Consider the following 27,943-nt stretch of genomic DNA (forward strand, 5'->3'; position numbering starts at 1 on the left):
AGTAACAAGGATCCAACACGATCACAGAACGTCCATGATAATAAAACGAGATAATGAAACAGCTGGAATCAAATTCTCATTCTGCACATGCAATACAAGAGAAAAGGTTCAAATATGTTCTTGACAACACGCAGAGGACCATCAAACATGCATCTAGTATCTTATGTATGTACTTACAGGGGGTCTTCAGCAACCCAAGTTGATACATATCATCGTATCCCAAATGCATGGATCGATGTTCCTGACGTCAATCACTGGATTGCCCAGATTCGATTATTTACAGACCGCCGTCATACAGCTGGAATATTGCCGATTTCGTCGTTAAATAACATACAACAAACTAACAAACAATAACTTAGAGAAGAAACAAAATTCTACTGACGTTTGGTTCACCCCGATAAGTCAAAGTTTTGTACCATTACTATTTGGATGCTCGTATAAGTTACAGAGGGCTCTACAAAACGTCTTCAATCGAACACTTCCGACACCGTTTAAACCTAAACTATATTCACCCCCACATAACTGGGAAAATGATATCTTGAAGGATTTGAAATGTCATTTTGCAAACTTTAGTTTCACCACTGTCATGCGTGAGCTAAAGGATATTGGGCCCCCGATCACTTTCCACACATTAAAAAGGTGACATGTCTTTAGGGAGAACATATTGCCAAGATTGAAAAAGACACGTGTTCGTCATGTCAAGACCCAGTAACCAGTGCCATATGTGTGAAGAAAACGAAATATGAAACTTACTAAAAACCGGAGTATGAAAAGACCTGTACTGGAATAATGCCTGAATACAAGAGCCCACCCTATGGCATGTCTCTTCTTTTGTAAACTATCTCGCTAAGCTTCCCATAACCGCGATCGTTTATGGCTGTTACATTCATAGTAACCTCATCAGAACATGGGATTTGTCCCAGTCATACACTAATCACTCCATCCGTCCAACTGGGGTGACCATATGACCATATGAATATGTTGAATTGAACAAAACACCCCAAACGTCGGACAAACCAATGAGTCAGATAACCCCTTTGCAAACGGAGGAGACCACGCTCAGGCAAATGAGTTGGTTTCACGTGGACCATCTGTAGGGGTACTTTGCAGATGGAAACGGCACAGGTGTCGACATACCAACCCAAAGTTCAGGAGAATTGATAAAAAATAAAGTAAGAGATTTTCACGGATAGAAAATAATTATGCTTCAGACTGCGAAAAAAATGTCTGCCACAATAATTACCTTGTTGCAAGGTGTCTTTCTTTTTTTTAAAAATATTTAAACTCATAGTCTTAATTATATAAAAAATCTAATTTTACAGCTGTGGCTGACAACATATCTAGTGTCCGAACAAACTCTGTCCCCTACAAGAATATCAATGATGGGTCCTTAATCCTAAAAGTTGACCCACAGGAATACAAAATGTGGAGCTTATGCATGGTGCCCCTACTATATTGATGAAATGTTTCAAAATTTGGTAAAAGAACGAACTCACTCACTGACTTATTTATTTAGGCAGGCTACAGTATATACAGATCATTGATACAGCATGGTTGGAGATGATCTGGTTGATGTTCAGAAGATTAACAGAGGCAGTGAAGAGACATTCAAGTCCTGTCTGTCAGAGGAAACCGTATGTATATATATTAGTATCTACTATTAACTGACCATAATCAATACCGTATTTAATCTTAGTTAAGTATTGGTGTATGGCTATTAGTATTATTATGAAAATAATCGTTCGACTTTTACTAACTCTGTTGACAGGTGTTAGGCCCCGTGCATTGGTATTTCAGAAAGACACGACGTTCATTCATTGTAGTAAATGATCTATGCAGTATTTGTAAGATATTACCCATTTGTCGCTGGATATACATATCTAAATTTGCAAGTCGTTTATTTACATGCTGTGGGACAATATTGGTAAACCAGTCTATGTATACGGATATATATAATGTATGTATTAGTACTGCCCTGCGTGGTTGAATGTTTTGAACTGCTGAAAAAATGCAAGAAAGGATAACAACATTTTGTATTCAGTGTTCCTGCAATTGTTTATTATGTTATACAATACTGACTTGCAAAATGAATTTCTACAAAGGAACTATGGTACAATCTTTATTTATGGCTCGCCCGTTAAGAGATAACCCGTTTAATTGTCATATAGTTGTATTACATATTGTGTAATACCAAAGCGCGTCCTTATCTACTGCGGAAACAAGTTTCTCAAACAAATATTGAAAAATCCCAACGTCCCTGGGCCTATTCAACTACATTTATGCACACTGGATAACCTAAGCAACTCTGGTGCTATGCTGACGTCACATGGTATTGTTTCGCCGGTTGAACTTGCAACATAATTCCACAAATTACGTCATGGGTCATTGCGACTTGTGATGTCATTGTAAACTTTGTGGTGCAGGGTCCGGTTCCACAAGGCGATCTCAGTGCAACGACAGTCGTAAGTCTATGTTAAAGTATGGGAGTTACGATAACTTACGCGCTACGATAGGTCTTTGCAACGGACCCCTGAATTCTAAATGTGGGCCTTGTATGGCATTAAATTAACAAGTATCAACTTTTGAGGTATCTGAAGTATTATTCTGTAAACTCAATTGGATTATGCTGTGGATCGCGCCTATTCTCACACGACAGTGGAATTTGTTTTTAAATGTATAAACGGCAAGTAATAACTAAAATACTAAACTCGCCCCTGAACTATTCAATCGTTCCATGAAATTGGTATTACACGGGAGCTCGTTTATTATTGTATGTATACATCATGGTAGGTTTGGTGTTCTTCATGTATCTGGCAAGGTATCAGTTCGGGATATCAGTCCTGGAGATCAGTCCTATGGCTGTGTTCTCTCGCTGGCCGTCAGTCTGATAGCCATCCTCCCCACACAAAGGGCCCCAATCTGGTGATGGTCTGCTGGCAAGGCACAAGCGCTGTAAAATACATCTCTTTTGATTATCATCGACAACACACACACACACAATCCTCAAATTATGAGCCAATATCAAAATCAATCAAATTAATCTTGATTTGCTTTAAATTTATTGAATCACATAAATTGCCAGTGCCACAAACTACAATGGATTGAAAACAATTCATTATTATTTTTCTCCTTTAGTGCCAAGGAGTATTAAAATGTTCACAGAACAATCAATCATCTTTATTAAATGTAAAATCGCCAGAATCAGTTTATGACTTACGGATGAATGTTTTTCACTCCGCACACTATTCAAGCCATATTATGATAGGCTTCTGTGCCAGAAAAAAAACAATAAGAACTAGTAATTTATTTTGTCCGGAATCCCGAAGGTTGCCAAAATGAACCTATGAGCAATGACATAATGCCTATACCTGCTGTAAAGTTCCCTTCCTCTTGAGGCACTCATTCATAAAAATGACAGGAATCGGTAGAGAAAACCCCACGGTTACCAAAATGCCTATTATTTTAGCATATTCTGGATACAGGTAGTTGCCATAGCTTGGTGGGTCATATCCAACCAAAGAATAGATGAGAGCAGCCTGACAACAACAAAATATAGACGGTTATGGCAATGATGCAAACAAAATAAATACCATAATAATACAGAGCAAGCAGTGAAAGACAAATTGACCGACCTTTCTTTTTAACTTTTCGTGTATAGCATGTTGCATGTTGGTCTTTTTTAAGTTGGCTATGAAGTCCTTTTCCTATAAACAGTAGTATCATTGCAAACTTGAGTTTTCTACATAGGGTATGGATGTGAAACCTGTTCATACAAACAAGACGTACAAAGAGAATGACAGGGGTTACATAAGAAGACAGAAGTCTCATCACAGTGGGAGCGCGACCACCGACCATCCTTTCTATATCTTTGCTGAACTTCTCAGAACCTGAAACAATAAATGTTGCATGTACGTATAGAACGAAAGTGCTCTGTGCATTGACTAAACAATTCTGTTTGTCTTGATGTTATAGAAAATTAAACTTTCATTGCAAAAATGCAAGCATTTATGTCATAGTACAAACATACATCAATCGCCACAATATCGTTTTATTTATTTATTTATTTTTATTTATCTTAGCTATTCTGTTATATGATTAACATAAAGCTTACCACATCCAATTTCTTGAGGAGTGGTAACCAAATGTATGTTTTCATGGCAAAATGTTTAATGCCCTGGGTAGGAATATTTCTTTTATGCAGACTGGATTTTGGAAAACGTTTGGGACCATGAAGAGTTTACAAACGGTGATTTGTGTAGATTCAGCAACAAACTAGCGAGTGAGTTAATTTTGCTTATAACACAGAATCAGCAGTCAGCAGAATTACACAGAAATGTCAATATTGTTACCACATGAAAACATGTATAGTCAAAGTTAAGCTAAACATGAGTCAAATATCACATTCAATTCTTTCAAATTTCAAAAAAACATTTGCAAAACAGTACTCAACACATCCGATTAGGTATTAATACCGTTGTGGAACATGTGCACAGACCACACACTGAAGCAGATGTGTTTAATATCTAGTTTTCTACAGACGGCGAGTGAGTTAGGTTTAATGCCGTTTGGAACATTAACCCATATTTCTATTACGGCGTTCCTCTAGAAAGATCGTGTCACATTCCCACCTGATCATTGACAGAAATTCCCCTCTGAACATAGGTGTAGTTTGTGCGCATTATACTGTAGATACGTCACAATAGTATGTTCAGGGGTTTATCGTATGGAGACATTTACCATAGATCCAGTAGATGACCACACATTCGAGGAAGCCAATCACAAGTGTGTTGAAGGAAGAAGAGTACCAGTCCAACAGCTGGAAGAAGTAAACTCCGCCCTGAAATAAGCAAATCGATGTGTTATGAAACCATAATCAAAATATCTACAAAACATCTAAGACTATGACAATTGGCACCAGACGTACAGGGGATCACAGAGTTAATATTCCGGTAAAATAGGATGTACTCCCATGGAGACATCCAGAGAAGATTCAATGTACGAACAAATCCTCAATTTACAACAAACTCATTCAGAAACGTAGCAAACAGTGAAATATGACAGGCGCTTAATGAAGGTCTCCCATTTGCATGTTGACTTCCTGATACAAATGTGAGTCAACTGTTTCCCTCCAGATACTGATATGCTTGTTTTAGGTGCCAACACATTAGAAAATTATACAACACTATTTACAGCATGTGTCTGTTATCTTTATAAGGGTACCACTTGATGGAAATAATGGTGTCACTGAGATCTCAGATGCACCAGTCCACTCAATAGCCACCACAGTAACAATTCAAAGTTAATTCCTTACAGTACTTTCAATTTCCTGCTATAACTTAGGCAAGTTATGCCAATGAAACATCGACCACGCAACAAGGATGTATGGAGCCACTTACCTCAGTTACAAAGGGAATGGTTAGCAAAAAGCTTATGAGGCACACACATAGTGTCACCATCACTCGGTTTTGTTGATGGGGAGATGGACGTGTTTCTAAAACACCAGATATTACAGCTTCTACGGTACCAAACTGTAAGAAAAGGTCATGTTTTCATGGGGGAGAATTAAATCCATATAATCCATATAAATGTTGTACTTGGCTAGCGCTTTCAAGTCGGATATATATATTTGTATTTGTAAATTTATTTATATATATATATATATATATATATATATATATATATATATATATATATATATATATACACACAAAATTGTAAAAAGGAAAGTAGTACCTTCACTTATGATGTTACACGTGCCGCATCTTGGTGTGTTACATCTACTTACTACTTTCCTTTTTGCAAATGGCAAGGGTTTCAATGTGAAAGCCGACATGAACTGCCGCAGCAAAGATGTGGTGTATGTTATGAGATGTTCGGGATGCGGCGAAAACTACATCGGTGAAACCGGCATGGAATTAAAAGACAGAGTCACAACACAAACAGCAGATTACAGACCCTGATGTTCGATGCTTAGGTGTCAGCAAACACATTGATGATTGCGGAAACGGGAAATTGAGTAGTTTTCCGTTTTATAAATTGTATACAAGTAACAAGCAGCTGAGACTGGAAAAAGAACAAATGTTTATCCAATTGATGAAACCCAAATTGAACTCGAGAATGTATTAATAGATTTGTCATTTCAATCGTAAACGTTACACTTAGGAGATAAACATACTGTGTTTTCAATGTAGAGCTAGGTTACCTGTAGATTTAACCCCGCTAAATTGAATTTGGAACCGAACGCGCAGCGTGAGGTTTCAAATGTTAAATTTAGCGCGGTTACCTAGCATTGAAAACACAGTATGTTTTTGTAACAACGAGTTGTAAGATCAATGGTATCTGACAGACACGAGTGCAGTAATCTGTTTCTTACACACCCTAAAATCGCACCTTTTTAACATCGAACCGATGAAGTTTGTCTATTGATTGCAGTAGCGCATTAATACATGTAACACCACTGTCATAAGTGACGTCATCCTATTTGCTGCTTATTACTCATAAATAATGTGACCCTACACAAAAAGGTTTCCGTCCTATCTGTGGATTATCAAGGCGATGATGAAAATGCAAACTAGACAAAAACCAAGAACACGCTGGGTGCCAAGTTGAAAGTTTACACCCTAAAGAAATTACCAAATATGTACAACAATGTTTACTTCCGTATGACATCACTGCCGGTGACCGACTTTTACAAAATGGCGTGTTCACTGACAACAGTACGCGGGATTTCCAGAGGAGGTTTTCGTTGATTAAGAGATCGTATACACATAAATGTGTCACGTAAGTATTCAGAAACATTCTGACAATCTGCGTACTGTTATTTGTTTACCATGTTTTCCAATGTAACAGAGAATTAGTCAGAAATGCAGATAACTAGGCCTACCGTCATCGTTGTGCGTGATTTAGCGTCAGTCATGGCTTCACACAGGACGGAAACTTTTACGGCTTCTGTTGAATTTACCACATCATTGTAATGTAAATATGTGTAATTCCATAATTAGTGCAACGATACTCTTCCCATGAATATTCTCAAACGCGTGATCGAGCCAATGTATGCAACAATTAGACGAAAGTAACTCTTTTAATGCTACAGTGTAAAATCTGAATTTTGCTTTGTTTACATTTCAGCAAGTACAATTTTCCGAGCACAGTTTTCGTGTCCATACCTAATTTATTTCGCATGATTTCATCTAGATAATTTGCACTGGTGACAAAGACCATTTATCCATTGTTTCGAAAATGTATGAGGAATTCAGGGATGCATGTATAGCAGCTGAGTTTGAAATATACCTGATCGAATATAGGCGTCTCATAATCGACATTTTGTAAACACAATCCAATATGGCGGAACGTACACTTCGGCGTTCGTGTGTGCATATTTCCCAAAACATTCTAAACTATTCTAGGCTTATCAGCGACGTTTCAGAGTTATCATTAGTGATTTGATACCCGTGATTGCTAATATGCTATTTTTCTACTTTAATTATTCGAGTAAATATCCGATATTTAGATTTCTAAACACACAGTAAATATTTATATAACGCCGTGAATTGTGATTTGGCGAGATTTACAATGTACCTAACTTTCAGTCACTTTCAGTAATTTTGAATTGCCTAAAATGACAGAAAATGATAAACAGAAGGGGGAATTAAAAACTGTGAAGTGTCTGCGTGATGTATTTTGAATTTTATTCGATTTCGAAGTGAGGGTTGAAGAGAAGGGACATGTGTCGCTGTGGCAGCCAGGGGGTTTACGCTCTGAAAAAACGATAATGTTGACATAGCAACAGATATAATGTAACTGATAATAATAATAACAATCAAACTCGCAGACGAGGACGAGTTTTTTATTATTAATTACACGGTCCTGTTGTTCAATACAGACGTAGGTAAACATTCGACTGAAGCACGAGCAACTTATGAATGACTTCCGCTCAGGAAAGTAGTCCGTCATCATCTGACCCCAGGTCAATACCATGGAGTAGCCTCGAATTCGATCTCACACATATGTTTGATACCAGTTATCTCAAATGGGTTTCTCACCCACAGGTGTGTAAGAAAAAGAAGATGATGGACTAACGTGGACTTTATTATTTTATATATATATATATATATATATATATATATATATATATATATATATATATATCGGTATGAATGGTTGGTGATTGTTTATCAGGTGGCAGTCTATGTTTAGTATGTTATATAATAGAGCTGCTGATTTGGGTAACATCTATAATCAGCTCTCGGATTGATAAGCCCGATATTTCTTCTTCCCCTGTATGCAAATGCTTCACATGGGATGTCCAAGTGCTGCAGATCTATTTTGAGAACGTGTATAAACGGCTTTATTTATAAGGGTAACGCTATTTTTTAGGGCATTATCACTTGGAGAAGCCCGAGGTCTTCCATAACTAACGAAGGAGGGCAGTTGAAAAGAGGAGGGCTTCTGCAAATGATAATGCCCGGAAAAATAGCGTAACCGATATTGTAGCTAAAATGGATAGAATTTGTTATCAAATAAAAATAAATAACAATATCGGTTTTGAAACATTTACTAAAATCAACATGAATGTCATTGACCCACTTTTACAAACACGGAAACGTCATAGAACAAAACAGATGACGTCACTATTGAACGTGATGTCACCTATCCCTATCCTATGACGTCACCTACCAACGGGCGTGATAATGGCCCGACGTCAAGCAATATGAGGACATTATCAAGATACAGTGGCCCGCTGATTTCTGATAACATGTGGGCGGTTTAATGATAATTCTATCCATTTTAGCTATCATACATTGAAATCCATGGTAGTATGAAAATTATTCTTATAATGGTATGTTTCAGGAGTTATGGGACATAAACCAAAGGTCTGATAAACGTGAATTGGATATATTAGCCCAGATTGCCAGAATGTCAGCTGCGTTCTAATACAAAAAGGACTGTGGGGATTCAGTGTATCTCATGGACTTCCACTGTTTTAGTTCAAATCCTGGTGGCCGGCTGAACACGGCATGAGTTTCTAAACTAATAACTTGTGCAAGTGTCTCATATCCAGTACTTAAATACCGTTTTTGACTGAAGGGACAACAGGGAATCATTTAAGCTTGTATCTGTATTTACACGTCTTAAGCCGGGAACCAGAGAGTTATCACCTTTGAAACAAAACGATCGCTATAGGAATAAAACAAATCTATACTGACTTCAAATCAAACTGTTTTGCCACAACAGAAACTAGCCTTCAAGTGAGAATACATTATCTTTTTTTACAAAATAACCTTGCAACTGCAGCAGTGAAAACGCAAAACGTTGCTTTCATTCTTAATCCAGAATACTATCTATGGCAGTTTGAACCTTTAAATATTTTCCGCGGTCATACCTTACCATAGAGTCTATCCCAACAGTGAGCAGTGTGAAGAAGAAGAGGACTGCCCAGAGTTGAGGAAAGGGCAGCTTGGCTATAGCCTCAGGGTAGATAATGAACCCAAGACCTGATCCTTAACATAAACATAAGAACAGTCACCTAGAGAACTCTACCAAAATACAGAGTTCAATTAACGCACGCACGCACGCACGCACGCACGCACGCACTCACGCACTCACTCACGCACTCACTCAGGCTTGATACATCTATTCTTTGATCAAACGAGATGGTTCTCCACACCATGGCATTTCCTCCACGGAATATGTCTACGTCTTGTACGCAACGTCCGGTATAACACTCATTCTGTCTATGATATACATTGATCTGCATGCACATTTTTCCTTCCAAGAAGAAAACGCGATTCGTCTCTAAACCTAATGCTACGCTAACGTTTTGGAAGCCATTGTTGATGTACTCGACCTTCACTGCAGCCGATAAGTTATCATAATGTTAATTATGAGGCTATAGGCCCATAGTACATAGAATTATGCATCAATAGAGTGTTTTTCGTTTTAAAGCAGTATGAACAACAAATAGAGCAACATTTTCAAGCAATCTAGTACCAGTTGTTGATGACAATAAAACTCAGTTATGCCTATATGGAAAAGTGTATAACTTTCTGGAATGTAGTGGTTTCTCAGATTATAATCATTTTCTTAATGTTAACGCATTGTATCTAACTTTAGCTGACCAAATGGTTTTTTTACAAAGAAGATGCATATGTCCATGATCCATTTAGCTATCAGTCTTGCTGAAAGTAATCATTGGCTATGTGTACAACTAATGAAAAAATATGCATCATATGGCAAACTTTCTTATTTACAAAGACAGAGACCGCAACGAAAGCCGTTATGGGTTCTTGTTGGTTTGAAGTAATACACCAGTAGGATAGGATGTAGCAACTTCCAGGGAGACGGATCGGATTAAGATGTCCACGTTTCTGCTTTGAATACGTAGGCACCCTTATTAAAAACAAGACAATGTTTTGTCAAGATTACCTTGACCCGTGATAAATTCGATAAGTTTCGCAAGAAAAAGAATCGTGCTAATGTGAACCGTCATCGATATCAACTCTATCAAAGACAATAAAATCGTTTTGTGACATTTTATCAGGACTAAACAAACAGGCTTTGTGTTCATGCAGCAGTGAAACATGAAATGACTTTAACCTTTTGGAAATATTGTAACATCTAATCGTTTCTGTTTTGGGAGAATATATACATGTCATTGGTGTAACCAAATTATGTATGAAATTTACACCAATTGAAAGATACCTGAGAGAAATTACAATTGTCCAGTAAAGATGTCTTTGTAAGGATTCAGTGTAGACTACGTCTTTGTAAGGATTCAGTATGGACTACTGCTGTTTCTGTATAATGAATGTTAATTGCTTATTAAACATTGAAATTAAAATAAATATTTGCCCTGGATGAAAGGTGGGGGGATTCATCCTACACGTTTTCAATACCAAGTTTTCTGTCAGAACATATGTCTAAACCCATCATTGAAGACCAGGCTGTATTCAATGTTTGAGTTATAATCTAGGTACGAACCTGATGTCACTACTTCTGATATTGGTAGTTGAGCCTCATTGGCCATGAAGCCTAAAGTAGAGAACACCACCAGACCACAGAAGATACTGCTTAACTCGCCTATGAGAGTTATCAACACCACATCCCTTAAATAAAACATACATATAATTTCGTTATAACATGCCATTGATGAGGTTGGTCTATAATAGTAACTCTTATGTACACTACTCAACCTTTGATAGGGATAATCAGATATGTCCTTTTTTAAATATTAACCTGGCATATTAAGATACATAGCTTATATTTCCTTGGTAGGGGCTAGTGTGGACTGTCCTCCCAAGATAAAAATAAATGCTGTTAAAGGTGGTGTTGAAACAAATTTACTCTCTCACTTATTTTTCTAACCAATTAAGACAAGATATTGAGAGAGTGAGTTGGTTTGAACGCCGTGTGAAACATTATTCTAGTTGTATCACTGCGTGTCAGCTTAATGTGGGAGGAAAGCAGGTCTCAGACGTTTACCACTTTGGTGAAATCCATAAGCACTGGTATGGTGCTGAGAAACCTAGAAACATAATCGGGGCGAACAGGGATTCGAACCCACAATCATCGGTTTCTGGCGTGCCCACTAAATATTGTTTTATTTCTTACATGAGTCATGTTGGTAATGGAAACACAGTGCAATAATAGTTATTATGTGTTTAATCTAATAACCCCATAGAATACCTGAAACAATTGTTGTGGAAGGGGTTGAAACTTCCCATGGTGATGAGACCGCCATATGTTGTATTCATAGAGTAGAAACCCTGCAGCAATGCCTCCAGCCACACCTTTCATATGGATAAGCTCGCAAATGACATTGCCTTTTATGTCCACAATAATAACTCAATGGTTACGATTAATGCCTCCAGATAATGCCATTTTGACGCATTGTTGCATAAAGCCATTAAACCCGGTTTCCCCTTTATTTTCAACTATCTTGTATTGTCAAGCTTTTAATTTGTTTGTTTCACAAACACTATTCATAGACCGTTTATCAAAATTATTCACATTCTTAAGAGGCATATTAGTCATTCTTAGCCAATGTTAGTTTAATTGACATGTATAAATGGTTTTAGATATCACCTGAACCGAGAGTAGGTGCGAAAAATCAGGTTTCAGGAAATAGAGAATGCCATCCGCAGACCCCGGCATCATGCACGACCTGATCAGTAGCACCGTCAACAGGAGGAACGGCATCACCGCTGTCACATACACCACCTGTGAAATTGTACATGAACAATTTAGTTATATGATTCCCGGAGCAATTTCCCAATAAGAGCAACAAAACCCTTTCCATATTCATAAGAAGTTTCTGCTAAACGTAGAGTCGAGTGTACGATTCCGACTATATCATGAGCTTGTGTTTATGAATCACTGTCAAATAGTGATGATACCTGGTGTTTGCGAGAAGGTGAGCGTATCCTGCCCCACCGTTGGTACCCGTCACAAACACATGCAAAAGCAAGTCATTTGTTCACTGGAAAGAAATACGGGAAATATTGTTCAAGTCAAATAGGGAATTGCATCATACATATAGAATACTAAACGAGCTCCCGTGTAATACCAATTTTATGAAACGAGTGAATAGTTGTGGTATCTGACGAGCGAAAGCGAGTCAGATACCATAACTATTAACGAGTTTCGTAAAATTGTTTTTACACGGGAGCGAGTTTAGTATTTTATTTATTACTGGCCATTTATAAGGTTTTTAGAATTAGACTGTTGAGTGTGAATAGGCTGACACCTACACGATCCACGGCATAATCCAATTGAGTTTAACACAGTAATACTTCAAACACGTCAAAAGTTGAAACGTATGAATTTAATACCAGACAACAGTCCACCTTTAGAATTCAGGCGTCCGTTCCACAAAATTATCGTAGCGTTAAGGTTATCGCAACTCATATACTTTAACTTAGACCAACGACTGTCGTCGCGCTACCGTACGATCGCCTTGTGGAACGGGGCCTTGCACCTCAAAGTTTACAATCACGTCACAATACCCGATGACGTAATTTGTGGAATTTTGTTGCAAGATCCTTTAGGCGAAACAATGCCATGTGACGCCAACCTAGCAACAAGGTTGCTGGGGTCATCGAGTGTGCATAAGCTCCTCTCAGTGATCTATCATCTCCACACGCAATGTCGTTGAATAAGCCAAGGGATGTTGAGAGCTTTCAAAATTTGTGAAACGTGTTCCGAGAGTACATAAGCACGCGTTTTGGTATTACACAATGTGTAATACAGCTGTATGTTTATTAAACGGGTGATCTCTTCACGGGCAAGTAATAAATTTAGAATACTAAACTCGCTCCCGTGTAATACCAATTTTATGAAACGAGTGAACAGTTGTGGTATCTGACGATTTATTTATTACTTGCCATTTATAACGTTTTAGAATTATACTGTTGAGTATGAATAGGCTGACACCTACACGATCCACGGCATAGTCCAATTGAGTTTAACAGAATAATACTTCAAACACGTCAAAAGTTGAAAGGTATGAGTTTAATACCATACAACGGTCCACCTTTAAAATTCACAAAATTATCGTAGGGCTAAGACTATCGCAACTCACATACTTTAACTTAGACTAACGACTGTCGTTGCGCTACAATACGATCGCCTTGTGGAACGGGCCTTGTACCTCAAAGTTTACAATAACGTCACAATACCCGATGACGTAATTTGTGGAATTTTGTTGCAAGACCCATCGGCGAAACAATGCCATGTGACGTCAGCATAGCAACAAGGTTGCTGGGGTCATCGAGTGTGCATAAGCTCCTCTCGGTGATCTATCAACTCCACACGCAATGTCGTTGAATAAGCCAAGGGATGTTGAGAGCTTTCAATATTTGTTCGTGAAACGTGTTCCGAGAGTACATAAGCACGCGTTTTGGTATTACACAATGTGTAATACAGCTGTATGTTTATTAAATGGGTGATCTCTTCACGGGCAAGTAATAAATCATTTTTGTCTCTGATGCGTCCTCCACATGTCTTCCTTAAAACTTTTTGAAAGCTTCACAGAGGCTTTTTACGCTGTAACCTTGATCAAACAACTTTGAGCAAGAGCCGTATGGTGCTCTTTCAACTCTCTTCTCGTGGAGAGTATTTTTGTCACTCTAAATCACTGTGCATAGATCTAATTATGAAACAGACAAGGTGGTCTAGCTGTTTTCCGTTATAACAAATTCGGTTTGGTAAATCATCGGAAGAGAATTGGCTGTTTAACCGTTCTTGGATGATATCAGATCATCGAAATACCTGAATCTTAAGCTAATTCCTTGTTTTGACTTTGCCAACCCGAACAAAATTTCCGATTCATATGTATAAAGAATTGGATCAACAAACAGGGTAGCAAAAATTGTAAAATGGAATTCTTGCCTAAATGTCTTTTCCCCATTTTTTACATATATGTTATCAATGAAGAAGTACAACCACTATTGATGTAAGCCTACCAAGGCTTCAAAATAAAATGCTGTGGTATATGTATTATAGTCGTTTACTAACAGCATCGAAGACATGATAAAACTAAGTATGACACATAACATTTACCTTTCCAACTGATTTGACTCCGAACATCATACAGAAGAACAATATCACCCAGGAGAAAACCGCACATATAACTAGGTGGGTCTGGACTGAGCCAAGTGTGTCAAAGCCATTGGACACTCTGAGCGCATTGTATCTGCAAAGACAACCCGAAGATTACTAACAAGATTTGTGAAGACCCTCTTCTGATTAATCACAATGGCTATTTGGCATTGAAATCTGCAACAGCATTCATAACAGTATTAGAGCTTGGGATAGCTTATAGTCTGCTTATAGATATTTTACTGTGAATACATGAAGAGACAAATCGATGCGTCGTTGTTATGTGTCGTCGCTGTGTTGTTATTGCAAGTAGGCACTGTAAGTGAATTGTATAAACATGTCCATATATACCCTTCTGGTTTCCCCAGTGTTATAGCTGGAATGTGGTACATATTGTCATTTATCATATCCTTCAGTGTTGACATTAACTCACCCACAGTCATATAGGGACACACGTTTACATATTACACAAAATCTTACAAAATGTTGAGAAAACCAATATATGTACAAAGAAGCACATATAAATCATATATAATGTTAATATAAAGGGAACTGTTAAAAACAAATTTCGACTTGTGATAAAACATGTCTTAATGAATTGTATTCTGTGTACCCATGTGTGTATACACAAACAATGCAATGCCTCTTTCCCGTAAGTACTCAATGCAATTAATGCTTCTTGTTACGGACTGACAAAATATCTTCATCAAATTAAGGTCCTTTTTTCTCAAATTGTGAGATAAGTTTAATTGTGAGATAACTGTATTGCTGTCTTTCATTATATCTTATCATTTTTGCAGAATAACCGCCAAGAGCCTGCAGTGTTAAAGAGCGACACTCTGGAATGTGAAAATGTAACACATTTTATAAGAGGAGCCCCTGCCATATCAGTTATCCATTCATTTAGAAGAATGGATAGATGAATTGGATAAATGTCACAAAAATATGGGGCATTTGAAAGTTCTACCACAGGCTCCAGTTTCAAGATTCCAAAATCTCGTTTAGACAATTGTTCTGCTCAAAATCTCAAAACACGTTCTCGTATTCAGCTTTCCTACACTTGGAATGTGAAAAGCCAGAATCTTGTTGTTTTTGTGATATATTTTCGTTTTTATTGTTACGACTCAATCCTAAGCTTAATCAAATGACACATGGATTATTGTCACCATTGTATTAGAGCTAGAATGTAGAACAAGAAAATTGGACAGGATTTATTCATCAAAAAGAAATAATTAATCCATACATGGACTCACTGCCAAAATTCTTCTGATGCTGTCAGTGTCTCATTTGGCTTTCTCCAAGCACCTGTGCCCCCGGGGACATTACCTGCAGTGTAATTCAGGTAGTGGTCGCTGTGTGTGGTGTTGCTGCCGAGATCATTTACACACAGGGCTGTATTCCACCAATTGTTGCAAGTTGTCCAAGGCAGTGTTGGCCAAAATGACTTATATAGATAGTATAACGTCCACACAATTATGAGATTGTAGGAAATAGAACATGTGAAACAAACTATAGCTTGAGATAGTCCAATACCTGAAAAGAAAAGAAAATAATGTAGAAAGGGTGGATTTCCAAAGAGATTACCATTTCGTACCATCAAAACAGAAAACGTACAATAGACAATATGACATGTAGGCATTCAAATCGGGATGAAACATCAGTAGCTGACAATTATTAACTATATAAAATTTCAGTGAGCTGGTATTGATATTTGATCATCGATTGTTCAGCTATTTGCAGTTTAAGTTCTCTGCGACAAAACAGATGACGAGATTACAATTGGGTCCTGACCTTTAAACAAAGGGCACACGGCCCACACGTGAGCAGCACTCCTGCTGGAGAACTGACCAATGGACACCTCAAGAAAGAAGAGAGGAACAGCGCAAAGAAGTATTCCACTGAAATAAGGGATGAGGAATGCACCTGTGAAAAAAGACATTGTCAAATCTTCTATATTAAATCGTTTAAGCAAATACACGGTCTTAACTGCAAGTCACCGTTTCTAACGATGTCTCTAATAAACATAATATTGTGGTGGAGTTGCACTCTTCATCCATATTAAACCTAAAAACTGAACATTAAATACTATTTTTCATAATGATCCTGTCTACAGGATATGAATACATAATCACAATAATTAATCGATGCGATCATCATAACATATTTAACATGTAATAGGCCTTCTACAACTTTAAATTAACATGTGCACATTTCAAAAGACTTTCAACTGCATTAGTCTACAGATTTAGGTGCTGACATCTTTACGCACGTCGTATATGAGTCAGTTTCACGATTGTGCAATTTCTTGTCCGACATCAAGTCTTTTTAGTTCGAGAACTGTCTCATGTTCTCAAAATATCGAAAAACAATTAAAACTACTACATGAGTAAAAGTTTGACATTTCCATTTAGAATTTTGATTTTGTGGTATGTACATGTAGCAGGAAACAGCTCGTCCCAAGGAAAGTATTACGTCCTTACCATAAGTTCATAAAAAACTATAATGTCTAATGTTTATAATGTATTCATATTTTGTCACATTATATACTTAAGAACAATGCTTCATCATAAAAATAGAGTATATTTTTAAATTTATCTATATTTTGCTGTAAATATGAGTCCATACCGTTACCACTGCCAATATAAAATGGAATAGTATGGACAATTTACAGTTTAAAATAGTATTTACAGAAATACATATTATTAATATAAAAACTTACTTAGAATTTTGTTTAAAAGTTACGTAAAAACATTAATGTAACAGGATAGACATGTCTTTGAAAAGTTATAAAAATGATTCATTAAAGGAAGTTTTGTACATTAATTACAGGAATATTATTTAATTTTTAACATTCTTAGCATTACATTGTATTTAATGACTAATTCATGGAGATTAAAATGGAAATTTTGGTAACACGTTGGACAGCTTGGATAACAGTATGAGCCATTTGGGTGTGTTAAACTTAGGATATACTTCAACAAAAGCAAAATTAAATTTAGTTCAAGGTGGTATATTTCTACTTTTTTTAGAAAATCAAACATTTAATAAAATAATGAACTGCACATGTCAATTCAACATTATAATTAAAACTTTCTTGGACACATTTCTTCAAAATTTATCAAGAAAGAATATTTTGTATATGTTTTTATTTCTATTACAATGCTAGTTTTAAGAAAAACAAGCAAATTCATTAAATACCGAATAGAAATTATAAAGTTTAGTGAACGATAACAGAGAAAACATGCAGGTTCGGAAACAGTATGGACGAAAAAATGGTAACAGTATGGACACATTTCTTTTAAAAAATAAGTATTATTTTAGATTTTTTCAGGTTGGTAATTATTTCTATTTTGAAAAAAATAATATGTAACATTCTTTAAGACTCATGATAGGTTATTAAAACTTATACTCAATTCCACCCACTGATGTCATTGACGAGCTGGCAGCTGCATCCCAAATGACTATGGCACGGCCAAGACTTTTCAAGAACTTAACACGTTATTACCCATGCCAGACAACCTGCAGGGAAAACGTGTGCTTTTACACATTTATCTAAACAAATTGACATTCTAAGATAGAAATGTCCAAAGTAGACATGTTTGTATCAGTGTGCAACTACAAAGAACTTAATTTTAAATTGGACATATATAATTAGACAATTTCATTTTGGTAACAGTATGGGCATTTTCGAACTACTTTGTCATTCAACCCTAATTAAAATCATTCTTAATTTTATAGTGTATGATTTCATTATTGGCGATTCACCCAAAACATTTTACAAGTGAACCTTAACAATAAAACATCATTACAAAAAACATATTTTCAGTTTTTCTTCCTTTGAAAATTAAACTCTTCGTGAAATTGGCTCATTTGTTAACAACTTTTAATGATATAGCATGTGTATATGTACATGAAGTTTTTTATCCACCTTCCTTCACGGAGACCATGCGAAGTTCTGGATCCATTGCAAAATGTATTTTAGGGGAAATGAAACAAGTTTTAGGCAGTGTCTGATTTTAACAGGATTACACTAACAATGCTTGAAACATAATTTATATAAGTGATTTTATGGGAAAGTATATGTACACTCTTCAAAATATATATAATATCACATCAACAACGAATCACATATTTCAAGAACTTACGCCGCCCATAGAATCTGCCCATTGCAACAGATGAGGTAATTCGTCACTGAACAGGACAGAAAGCCTAATGGTGCCACGTTAGTTGCATAACGTCTTCTTTTTTATCAAAATTTCTCGTTATTTCGATTATTTTCTCAAAATTTCTTGTTACTTCGAGTTTTTTGTCTTTTCTTCAATTATGAAAAAAAAATTGAGTTTTGGAGATAAATTATAAATAAGAAAATATTTGAAATAACGACAAAATAATCCAAGTAACAAGAAAATAATCGAAATAACGACCAAATTATCGAAGTAACGAGAGAAATCAACTTAACGAGACATTAATTTAAATTACACCAATAATTGAATTAAATAGAAATTTCGATTTAAAAAAAATTATTATGCTACCAAAATGGCACCATTCGGCTTCCGTAGCTGTGAACACTTTTCCAGTACTGAGCAAGAATCTCTTCCAACCCAACAATAAAAGAATTCCTGTCGATTATACAATTCTCGAGGGATTGAGATCCTGTCATTTTAAAAGTGGCAGTGAACGCATACGGAAAAAGAACACCTGATACTGCAAATGACTGCATACGTTTAATGTCCGGTTGTGTTTTGGCTATATCTGCCCGTATCTATCCATTTAAGTAGTAGATACCGACTCTATATCGATTTCGCACATGTGTATTATCTACAGAAGATATAATATATGGTCACCAGAACTGTTACCTGGTAACGTTTTATATAAAAGTATATTTCGTATTTACACAACTATTTACAGCAACGAGTTGATAAACAAGTACCAATGTAAGAGAATATTTATCTTGATTGTTGCTAGTAGTCAGTTATGGTCAAGCTTGGTAACATTGAACACAAGTATACACACCTCCACCGTTCCTGTTGCAGAGGTACGGAAATCTCCAAAATGTTCCGAGTCCAACAGAATAGCCTATTTGAGACAAAATATACTCTCTTTTGTGTGTCCAGACTTCCCTTTGTCCAGGCTGACTCGCCTTTTCTCTCCTCTCTTGTTGAGGCATGATGACCCAAGTCGACCAAGCACTTGTAACGGGATTATCTAGAAAGATTAATGAAGGAAAGCAACAAGTATAAGGGAGCGACCAATCGATATTCTAGGAGGACTGTTGAAAGAAAGAATTGCCTGTCACAACAATCTCATTGTTGCAATGGTCGGTCAAATATCACATGGTCGGGCCCTTAATAGTATCGATCGTATGTGCTTGGTAATATTCTAATGATCTACTCTATATTCGACAATAAAGTTGACGACAGGATGATTTTGTGCAAATCAGTATAATAAGTAGAATAATCTGAAAAAACCATATTTTAGGACCATGCTCAAGAGAACAGGAAATTGTTAACTAAGCTCGATTTGTTTGTTTGTTTGTTGTTTGTTTAACGCCACACTCGGCAATAAACACGCCACGTGTGTAAGACGGCGGTCTGTAAATAATTGAGTCTGGGACAGACAATCCCGTGATTGACATCATGAACATCGATCTACGCAACTGGGATACGATGACATGCATCAACAAAGAAAGTGAGCCTGGCCAGCCGATCCCGTCAGTCGCCTCTTACGACAATCAAAGTCGCCTCTAACGGCAAGCATGGGTTGCTGAAGAGCTATTCTTACCCGGATTTTCACGGGCTTAACTAACAAAAACAACGATTCAGAGAAAGAAAAATTATAAAAATCAAAATACAATTCACAACAACGATATAAATCTCTGGACAATTTTATTTCAGAATCTGTTTTCTCAACAACGCTCTTATGATATTAGAGACCCAATACCTGACACACCTCCTATGTGGCACAGGGGAGGTATTGTGACATTAGATTGGCAGACATACGCCATCGTATCAACTTGGACCAATTCATAGTACACTAACATCGGGATGACAATACATGAAAGATCGGACATGGAAAGCATATCAACACTAAAGTTACTTCTGCGGGTGCGAACAAAATCACAACAGATACCAAGAACTAGAACTGTAACTTATTCTCGAAATATAAAGCATGACATTAGAAATATGAAGTATTAGAACTGTATTGCCCTTATTTAAAGCGTTTAACCACAGAATTGGCGTATAACGAATTAACATGTTTTTACGGACGTGTGGCCAATTTTAAAATGTCATTACACATTTCCACACACACCCAATGCACATACAGAGGACAGGAGCCAGAAGTTGGCATGCTGTTTGATATACAGTTACAGCGTGTGTTGTGAACGTATATTAGGGTTCCGAAACGACTAGAGAATAACCACACAACACATATATGTAAAATTGTGGCAACATAATAACAACGCCACAGTCATGTTTGTGAAGCTTACGTCTTCCACCCACAGTACAGTCCATTCATTACAACACAATTGGTGCCCATGGGGATGCCTACTTCTTGTCGAGGTGTCTTACTCCCAAAGTTTACATAGATCTTGTCAATGAGGAAGTCCAGCATTTCACATATTGTTTCCTCGGTTAACCTCAGATGGCATTTGCTTGGATCTTTTACAAATTGCCCTGAACCTTTGAAGTTAGATTCGTAACTGTATCTGTGGTGACCACGGTCTGTAACAAACAGTACATGAAACAAGGACAGATGCTTGGGGGCCCAGCACACACCATGTCGGACAACCTTCCTCTTACCATTTGATTTGTTGTAATTCACGTGTATGTTGCGTCAGCGTTACCTCATCCGTGAATCGTTGTGACGTTACATTCCCTTGAACTTGCACCAGATCTGTTCTACCAGTGTAGGAGATGGCTTCCCACTGTCCGGGCTGATATCCTACGAAATCCTGGTGTTACCGTAGTTGTAGAGGTGGGCGTGGTGGTTCTTTCGCGTTAGTGACGTGGCCGTATGAATCTGCCTGTGCTCTAGTAGTGATACATGGTCGACCGGATCTGGTAACGTCACATGTTGTCCCGTTTAACAGTCTTGAAATGATGCTTTGTGCTACGTTGAAAAACCTGGCTACGGCCGGAGATTATTCGCCTGTATGCAGTCGGCCGACTCTGTCAGTCGTGGCATGGTTTCGCTGTTCACTTGCTGCTAGATTGTGCATGCATTGAAAACCCAACATGTTTATAGCCCAACAAGTGATCTTGCACGTGCATGTCATGTTGGTGTGTTACATGTCTCGCGTGATTGTGGTTTTGAGATTTTTCCATATTTCACCGCTTTTCTGTAGTACCTCATTGTTTCCACACAAATCAATCCCAATCCATGCAGAAAGTTTGTTTGTATGGATATCGTCAGCACTCTGTCAGATATTTACGATTTTTACTACTTATGCGTTTCTTTTTTGTTTTGCGGGGTATATTATTAGAAGTGAACTCCTCAATTTAACCTTAACTTTCGATACACTTGAGTCTTACAAGACAACTCTCAACATCACAACATATGAAAACGACATCCCCATATATACCTGTATATATTATTGTTAGAAAAACATTCCAGTTACATTCTAAGGATCTAAGAGGGACATCCTGGTTTAATGTGATTTCCTATACTAAAACAACACATTTGCTTCTTATAACACCACAAGCCATTGTTTTATATTTGATGCCATATGTCTTGGTCAAAGCTTGGATTACAATAAACCTCATAAACCTAAAAATCATACCATACCATTGCAGGACTACAAAATGTCAAATATGTTAGATCCCGTTTTAAATGGAGTAGAAAGGAACATGGCAAACATCATAGCAGCTTCCTGCAAGACAGGTCGCTATCAGTTTAAAATAGGGAACAATCAATCTGATCCTATGTCACTGGACAAGAGCAGCCACAAGGCAGCATTATAAGCCCAACCCTGTAGATCAATGGTGCAATAGATTTGGGTTCACCCTTTCAAGTGAAACGCAGGGCGAAAGACGGTATGATATCCCTTCTCTCTATAATAGGCAAACCAATCATGTCGGACAGTCTTCCTTTTAACATTTCATTTGTTGTAATTCACGTGTATGTTGCGTCAGCGTTACCTGAATGCTGAATTGTGTGATATAATTGCAAGTTGTATTTCTTTTATTTAAATATGCAATAGGTCTGTTTTCACGTATGAATAATATTATAGACATATCTGTATTGTAATTGTTATTTATATTGGAACAGCCACGTGCTATGGGAAACATGCAAAGGTAAGTATTTTGCATTTAGAATTGCCTGAGGTACAATTTCATTAATGTTTCCAAAAACACATAGTCTATTATGAGACTGTGTTAATGTTGGAAACACGAATACCTTCATACACCCGAAACACAAGTGTAAAAACATGTGGTCACGCTAGGCAAGTGACTAAGTTCAAATGTGCCTCTGTTCACCCAGCAGGAATGGGTACCCGACAGGCTAGGTGGTTGTAAAAACAGCGCTAGGCCAGTAGGCAGCTTGGGTTGTATATACCCCAGGGAGTTCAGAGAGATAACTGGAATTCATACAGATCCACTGGTTAGGGAACAAATAAACCGCATTTGAGCAGATACCGGTACCTGGATAAGTACGGGATATAAATGTATAATAATTATCATTATTATTATTATTTAACGGTTTCCTCAAACGAGGCAAGGATGTGGGACATAATCTCAATGTCAGTGTTGATTTTCTTAATGGTTCTGTACTGCTAGACGGTACAGAAATGAGTGTCAGCCAAGCGAAGTGCCACATAAAAACAGCCCAGTTATGTGCAGTGTGTTGAGAAAGAAGGCAACCCCGCAGAGTCCTTCGCTTTGATGAGGTCGGCTGGTCTTAAAAGTAAAACAGAAGGCTTTCTGTTTGCTGCTCAGGACCATTCACTTCTCAGCCGAAACCACCAATGTGTGATTTTGCATCAAAATGTAAATATGAAGTGAGATTATGCAAAGAATTTAATGAGACTGTCCAAAACTTTGTCAGTGGATACCCAGCTTTGGACCAAGCACCGTTTCTTAAGCGACATGATGGAGTGGCTCGATCATTTTATTACCGTCGTCGCAATGCTTGTGGTTTTGACTCAGAGGTCAATCCATGGTACAACCCAGAATATGTTAGAGGGCGTCATGGAATATGATAAATACAAAATTCTTTGGAATAGACGGTTACATCGTCAGACCCATTCAGGCCAACAAACCTGATCTTGTCCTTTTTCATAAATCCAATGAAATCATGTATATTATTGAATTTTCTGTCCCTTTTGACACTAATGTGATTGACAAGATTCAGGAAAAACATGGCAAATATGCGGACCTTGCTTTCGAATTGTCACGCTTGCGTCCCAAGTACTAAGTGGTCCGACTCCCAATTGTTCCTTAGGTTTGGTACCTCCCAATCTGTTGTCTGACATTGGGAGAGTACCCGGGTTTGCTACCAGGAATACAGCCCTTCTGACAATCTGGATAATGCAGAAGGCTGCAGTGTTGGGGATTCTTCACAAGTTCTGCAAAGTTCTGAAAACAACTGCTCAAATTGTTTTTTATAAAACTTCCCTCCCTTAGACATTTAATGCTGAATCAAATACTTAAGACAATAATTTTATCTGCAGTGCTGTACCCTTTTGCTCTTATATTCAATGCCTCTACACTGACGAAATAGTATGAGAAATGTATACGTATGAGAGATACTAACCCAAAAAGGTATTAGACAAACAAAAGATTACAATCGTAACAGATTATGGATTCGATCCCTCTATCATCGGATCCTGGCACAGCTGAGGAACACGACTTTGCTTTGCCTGATGTGGCACTTTTAACAATTGGGCCACCCGTGTACAGGAGGAACGTAGTAATTGGTCTCTTACCTGTTCAAATACTTGCAAGAGTACAGGTGTGATCATGGTACCATAATATTCTAGGTAGTCTGTTCTGAATGTATAATGATGCCACATGTGCTTTGAATAGACATTGCGTGTACTGCATACATATTCTAATTGGTCATGCGTGTTAAGAAAACTAATTATAATACTTTGGCATGCCCATCGCTGTGTGGATGCAGTGGGACGAATATACACGTAGATAGGTTACTGAGAGTTTTGGGGCGCATTTTTATCCAGTTTAAATGTTAATTCTTTTCTTTGCAACTTAATAGCACATTTCCGTGTAATCACAAGTATAAATCACAGAATCGTAAACTTGTTATACACATAGACATACAGAACGTTGAAGTAAAAACGTGAACTCTTTTGAGATAGTTAACGTGGTGAGTAATGTTCATTCTGGTTTTCTGTTGATTTTTAGACGACCGTCAATTTGTTTTCTCTTATATACTCAACCATACATTTCACCATCATGCAACAGAAAACGAAGCAACTTGTAAAGTATGTTTCTAATTGTACGTCTCTAATATAAATTATCTCTTTTCCCCATCTCTTGTGTCACCGAGCTATGCCAACAACATGTGACACGTTATCTCACTACATCTCATGCCCACAAAAGGTGCCAAGAGTTCTCTCATATCCTGTATCACCATGCTATGCCAACAAGAGACATGAGTTCTCCCTATTTCCTGTATCACCATGCTATGCCAACCAGAGACATGAGCTCTCCCTATTTCCTGTATCACCATGCTATGCCAACAAGAGACATGAGTTCTCCTTATTTCTTGTATCACCATGCTATGCCAACAAGAGACATGAGTTCTCCTTATTTCTTGTATCACCATGCTATGCCAACAAGAGACATGAGTTCTCCTTATTTCTTGTATCACCATGCTATGCCAACAAGAGACATGAGCTCTCCCTATTTCCTGTATCACCATGTTATGCCAACAAGAGACATGAGCTCTCCCTATTTCTTGTATCACCATGTTATGCCAACAAGAGACGTGAGTTCTCTCTATTTCTTGTATCACCATGCTATGCCAACAAGAGACTTTGATTCTGAGCGCAGGAGGACATCCATGTCGTGGAAACACGTCGGGTCTCCCCAAACCAAGAAGTTTAAAGGGAAACAACACTCCAACTCTCAGTTGTCTTGCCGCCGCCACCATAATCATCCGATGCCAATTAGCAACAAACTGGGTTTCGGACAAGTGATGAGGACCCCGTTGACAGCGAAGGGGAATCCCCTTGAATCCTCCCATTTGATTGGATGGTACTTACATTAACCTTTCACTTTGCAAATTCGTCTACGTGTGTAAATGTATATGTACAATTATGTAGTCTATTATACAGTAAATACGTGTACGAACTACTATTGCAACAATGAAGGTCCGTCCATATACTTAAAACAGCAACGACCCTTATTTGTCAGGCAAATTGCACATAATACAATATTTACTACACCCTTCTTGTCATCCACGTTTCATGGTTTAACCCTACACATATGTATTTGTCGTCATTGATCACTTGGTGATCAGTTAATGACTTTTCACAGGTATAATTAGTGGTAGAACCACTCAGATTACCTGACAAAGACTATGCAAAATAACTCATAACGTTCACCCCAGCCTTTGAGGGCGTCACATATATATAGCAATCAGTGGTTCGCATTTTGGCATTTCTCGTGTCGGGGGTAATTATTTAATCTAAGATTTGGTTATGAATCCAGGTCTGATGCGCAGCAAGAGAGAAATGGTCAGTTGAGTTGCAAAAAACATCGATCAAAGGATTAACCGATAATATGTTGATTGATTAATCTCTGTTATCTTGCATATTGGATATGTCAAAAGTAATTATCCCGCGATATGCCAAGGAGAGGCACGGGCCACCGAGCCGTGGATGCCCGTGCCTATAATAAAAACAGAAGATGAGATTGGGTTAAATGGCCGAGGGTGTGCAGGTACTAGTGGGCTACTAAGCTGCTAATTGTGTATACCAAAATGCTACCGTTGCCATGGCTACTAGCGTGGCCAACGGCGATTCACAGCTAGCCCTGCTGGCCTGAGACTGCTACCGCTGTCCGGCCCCCACGGTAGCATATTTAAACGCTACCATTGCTTGGCAACTACCACGCTGTCAAAAGCAGCTCACGCTGCTGGCCTAAGTCCGACTACCGCTGCCCAGCCCCAGGTAGACGGCCAAAGCAGATCCAGGTAGCCGGCCAAAGCAGATCCCACTGCCTTGCCCCATTAGCAAAACCATTCTGCGACTACCGCCGCGGACCCAACTGTCAGCTACCGCTTGACAAGACGACTTCCGCCGCCGGGCCCATATACGTGGCAATTGTTTGCCCCAACGTATGTTATTTTACGATTCCCCGGCTGAAAAGTCGGGAAAGACAAGGTTCCCACTGAGAAGCAGGTAACCCCGGAAAGGTTCCCGCTGAAAAGCAGGTAGCCTTAAGCACGAGTATTAATTTGGAAGCAAGTTAATTTGTTACTAGCAGTGTAGCCCACAAGAACCCCGCACACCTCGACATAGTTTATTGTTGAGACAGGTATTCGCATATATACATATATACAGCTATTTAGAAGTCATGTTTATTTACATATATCAGAATCGTTTAAAAGGTATGTACATATATACAAGCGCCCTGAAAACCTATTTTACATATGTACAGGTTTATTTACATATATACAATCTGCTCTGCTGGTACCTGTAATAGAATAAACGCTGAAGAAAAGAAGTGATAAGCATTCCAGGTGAAGAGGACACATCCGGCTGAAAAGGAAAGAAAAGGAGTGGCAAGCTGGGTGGGTGGGTGGGAAAGCGATTAGTTACAGCGAAACACGTGTGTACTTGAAGAGGGACCTTGCGCGAATGATGGACTTTAGTAGTATAGGTAATGATGGTTCTGGCTCACTTCCACTGGAGCTGGATTTATATACCTATACCATCACTACAGATGGAATTTTTTATGCCAAAATGACTATGCAATTCAATGATAGTCATAAGATTCAGCTAAATTGGCTCCAGCTCACCACCACCTGGAGCCAATGATATAAATTTTTATAGGTAATGATGGTTCTGGCTCACTTCCACTGGAGACAGATTTATATACCTATACTGCTACTACAGAGTGAATTTTTTATGTCAAAATGATGATGCGATTCAACGATAGTCATGAGTTGTATTAAACGAAATATCAATATTAATTAATAATGGATAAAATTTACTATAGCCCACGAGGATATTGGATCGGTGTAGGAGCAATAAAAAAATTAGCCACCGCGGCTAAGGTATCTAAAGATGTGGCCAAGGATTGGTTAAAGAAACAAGCGATGTGGCAGATATATTTACCGGCACCGCGTTATATACCGAGGAAGAAGTTTGATATTTTTA

General features: G+C 37.9%; 1 protein-coding gene across 2 annotated transcripts; it reads right to left on the bottom strand.

Annotated features, from left to right (window-relative positions):
• Positions 1 to 1,988: 1,988 nt before the first annotated feature.
• Positions 1,989 to 24,575, bottom strand: LOC124138939 (sodium-dependent proline transporter-like). Of its 2 annotated transcripts, none has more exons than XM_048398873.1 (14): positions 24,524 to 24,575; positions 19,612 to 19,803; positions 16,390 to 16,521; positions 15,852 to 16,131; positions 14,560 to 14,692; positions 12,085 to 12,219; positions 11,686 to 11,789; positions 10,981 to 11,105; positions 9,388 to 9,500; positions 5,397 to 5,528; positions 4,738 to 4,837; positions 3,787 to 3,887; positions 3,369 to 3,536; positions 1,989 to 2,950 (listed from the first exon to the last, which is right to left on the bottom strand). In XM_048398873.1, the coding sequence occupies exons 2-14, from the start codon at positions 19,763 to 19,765 to the stop codon at positions 2,822 to 2,824; spliced, it is 1,806 nt and encodes a 601-aa protein (XP_048254830.1). In that variant the 5' UTR covers positions 19,766 to 19,803; positions 24,524 to 24,575; the 3' UTR covers positions 1,989 to 2,821. The 2 variants fall into 2 exon arrangements, with proteins under 2 accessions (XP_048254830.1, XP_046361805.1); XM_046505849.2 differs by lacking the exon at positions 24,524 to 24,575 and adding an exon at positions 21,399 to 21,905.
• Between the last annotated feature and the right edge of the window lie 3,368 nt (positions 24,576 to 27,943).

Source organism: Haliotis rufescens, unplaced genomic scaffold (assembly GCF_023055435.1).
Source record: "Haliotis rufescens isolate VD_foot unplaced genomic scaffold, xgHalRufe1.0.p SCAF_19, whole genome shotgun sequence".
NCBI lineage: Eukaryota > Metazoa > Mollusca > Gastropoda > Lepetellida > Haliotidae > Haliotis > Haliotis rufescens.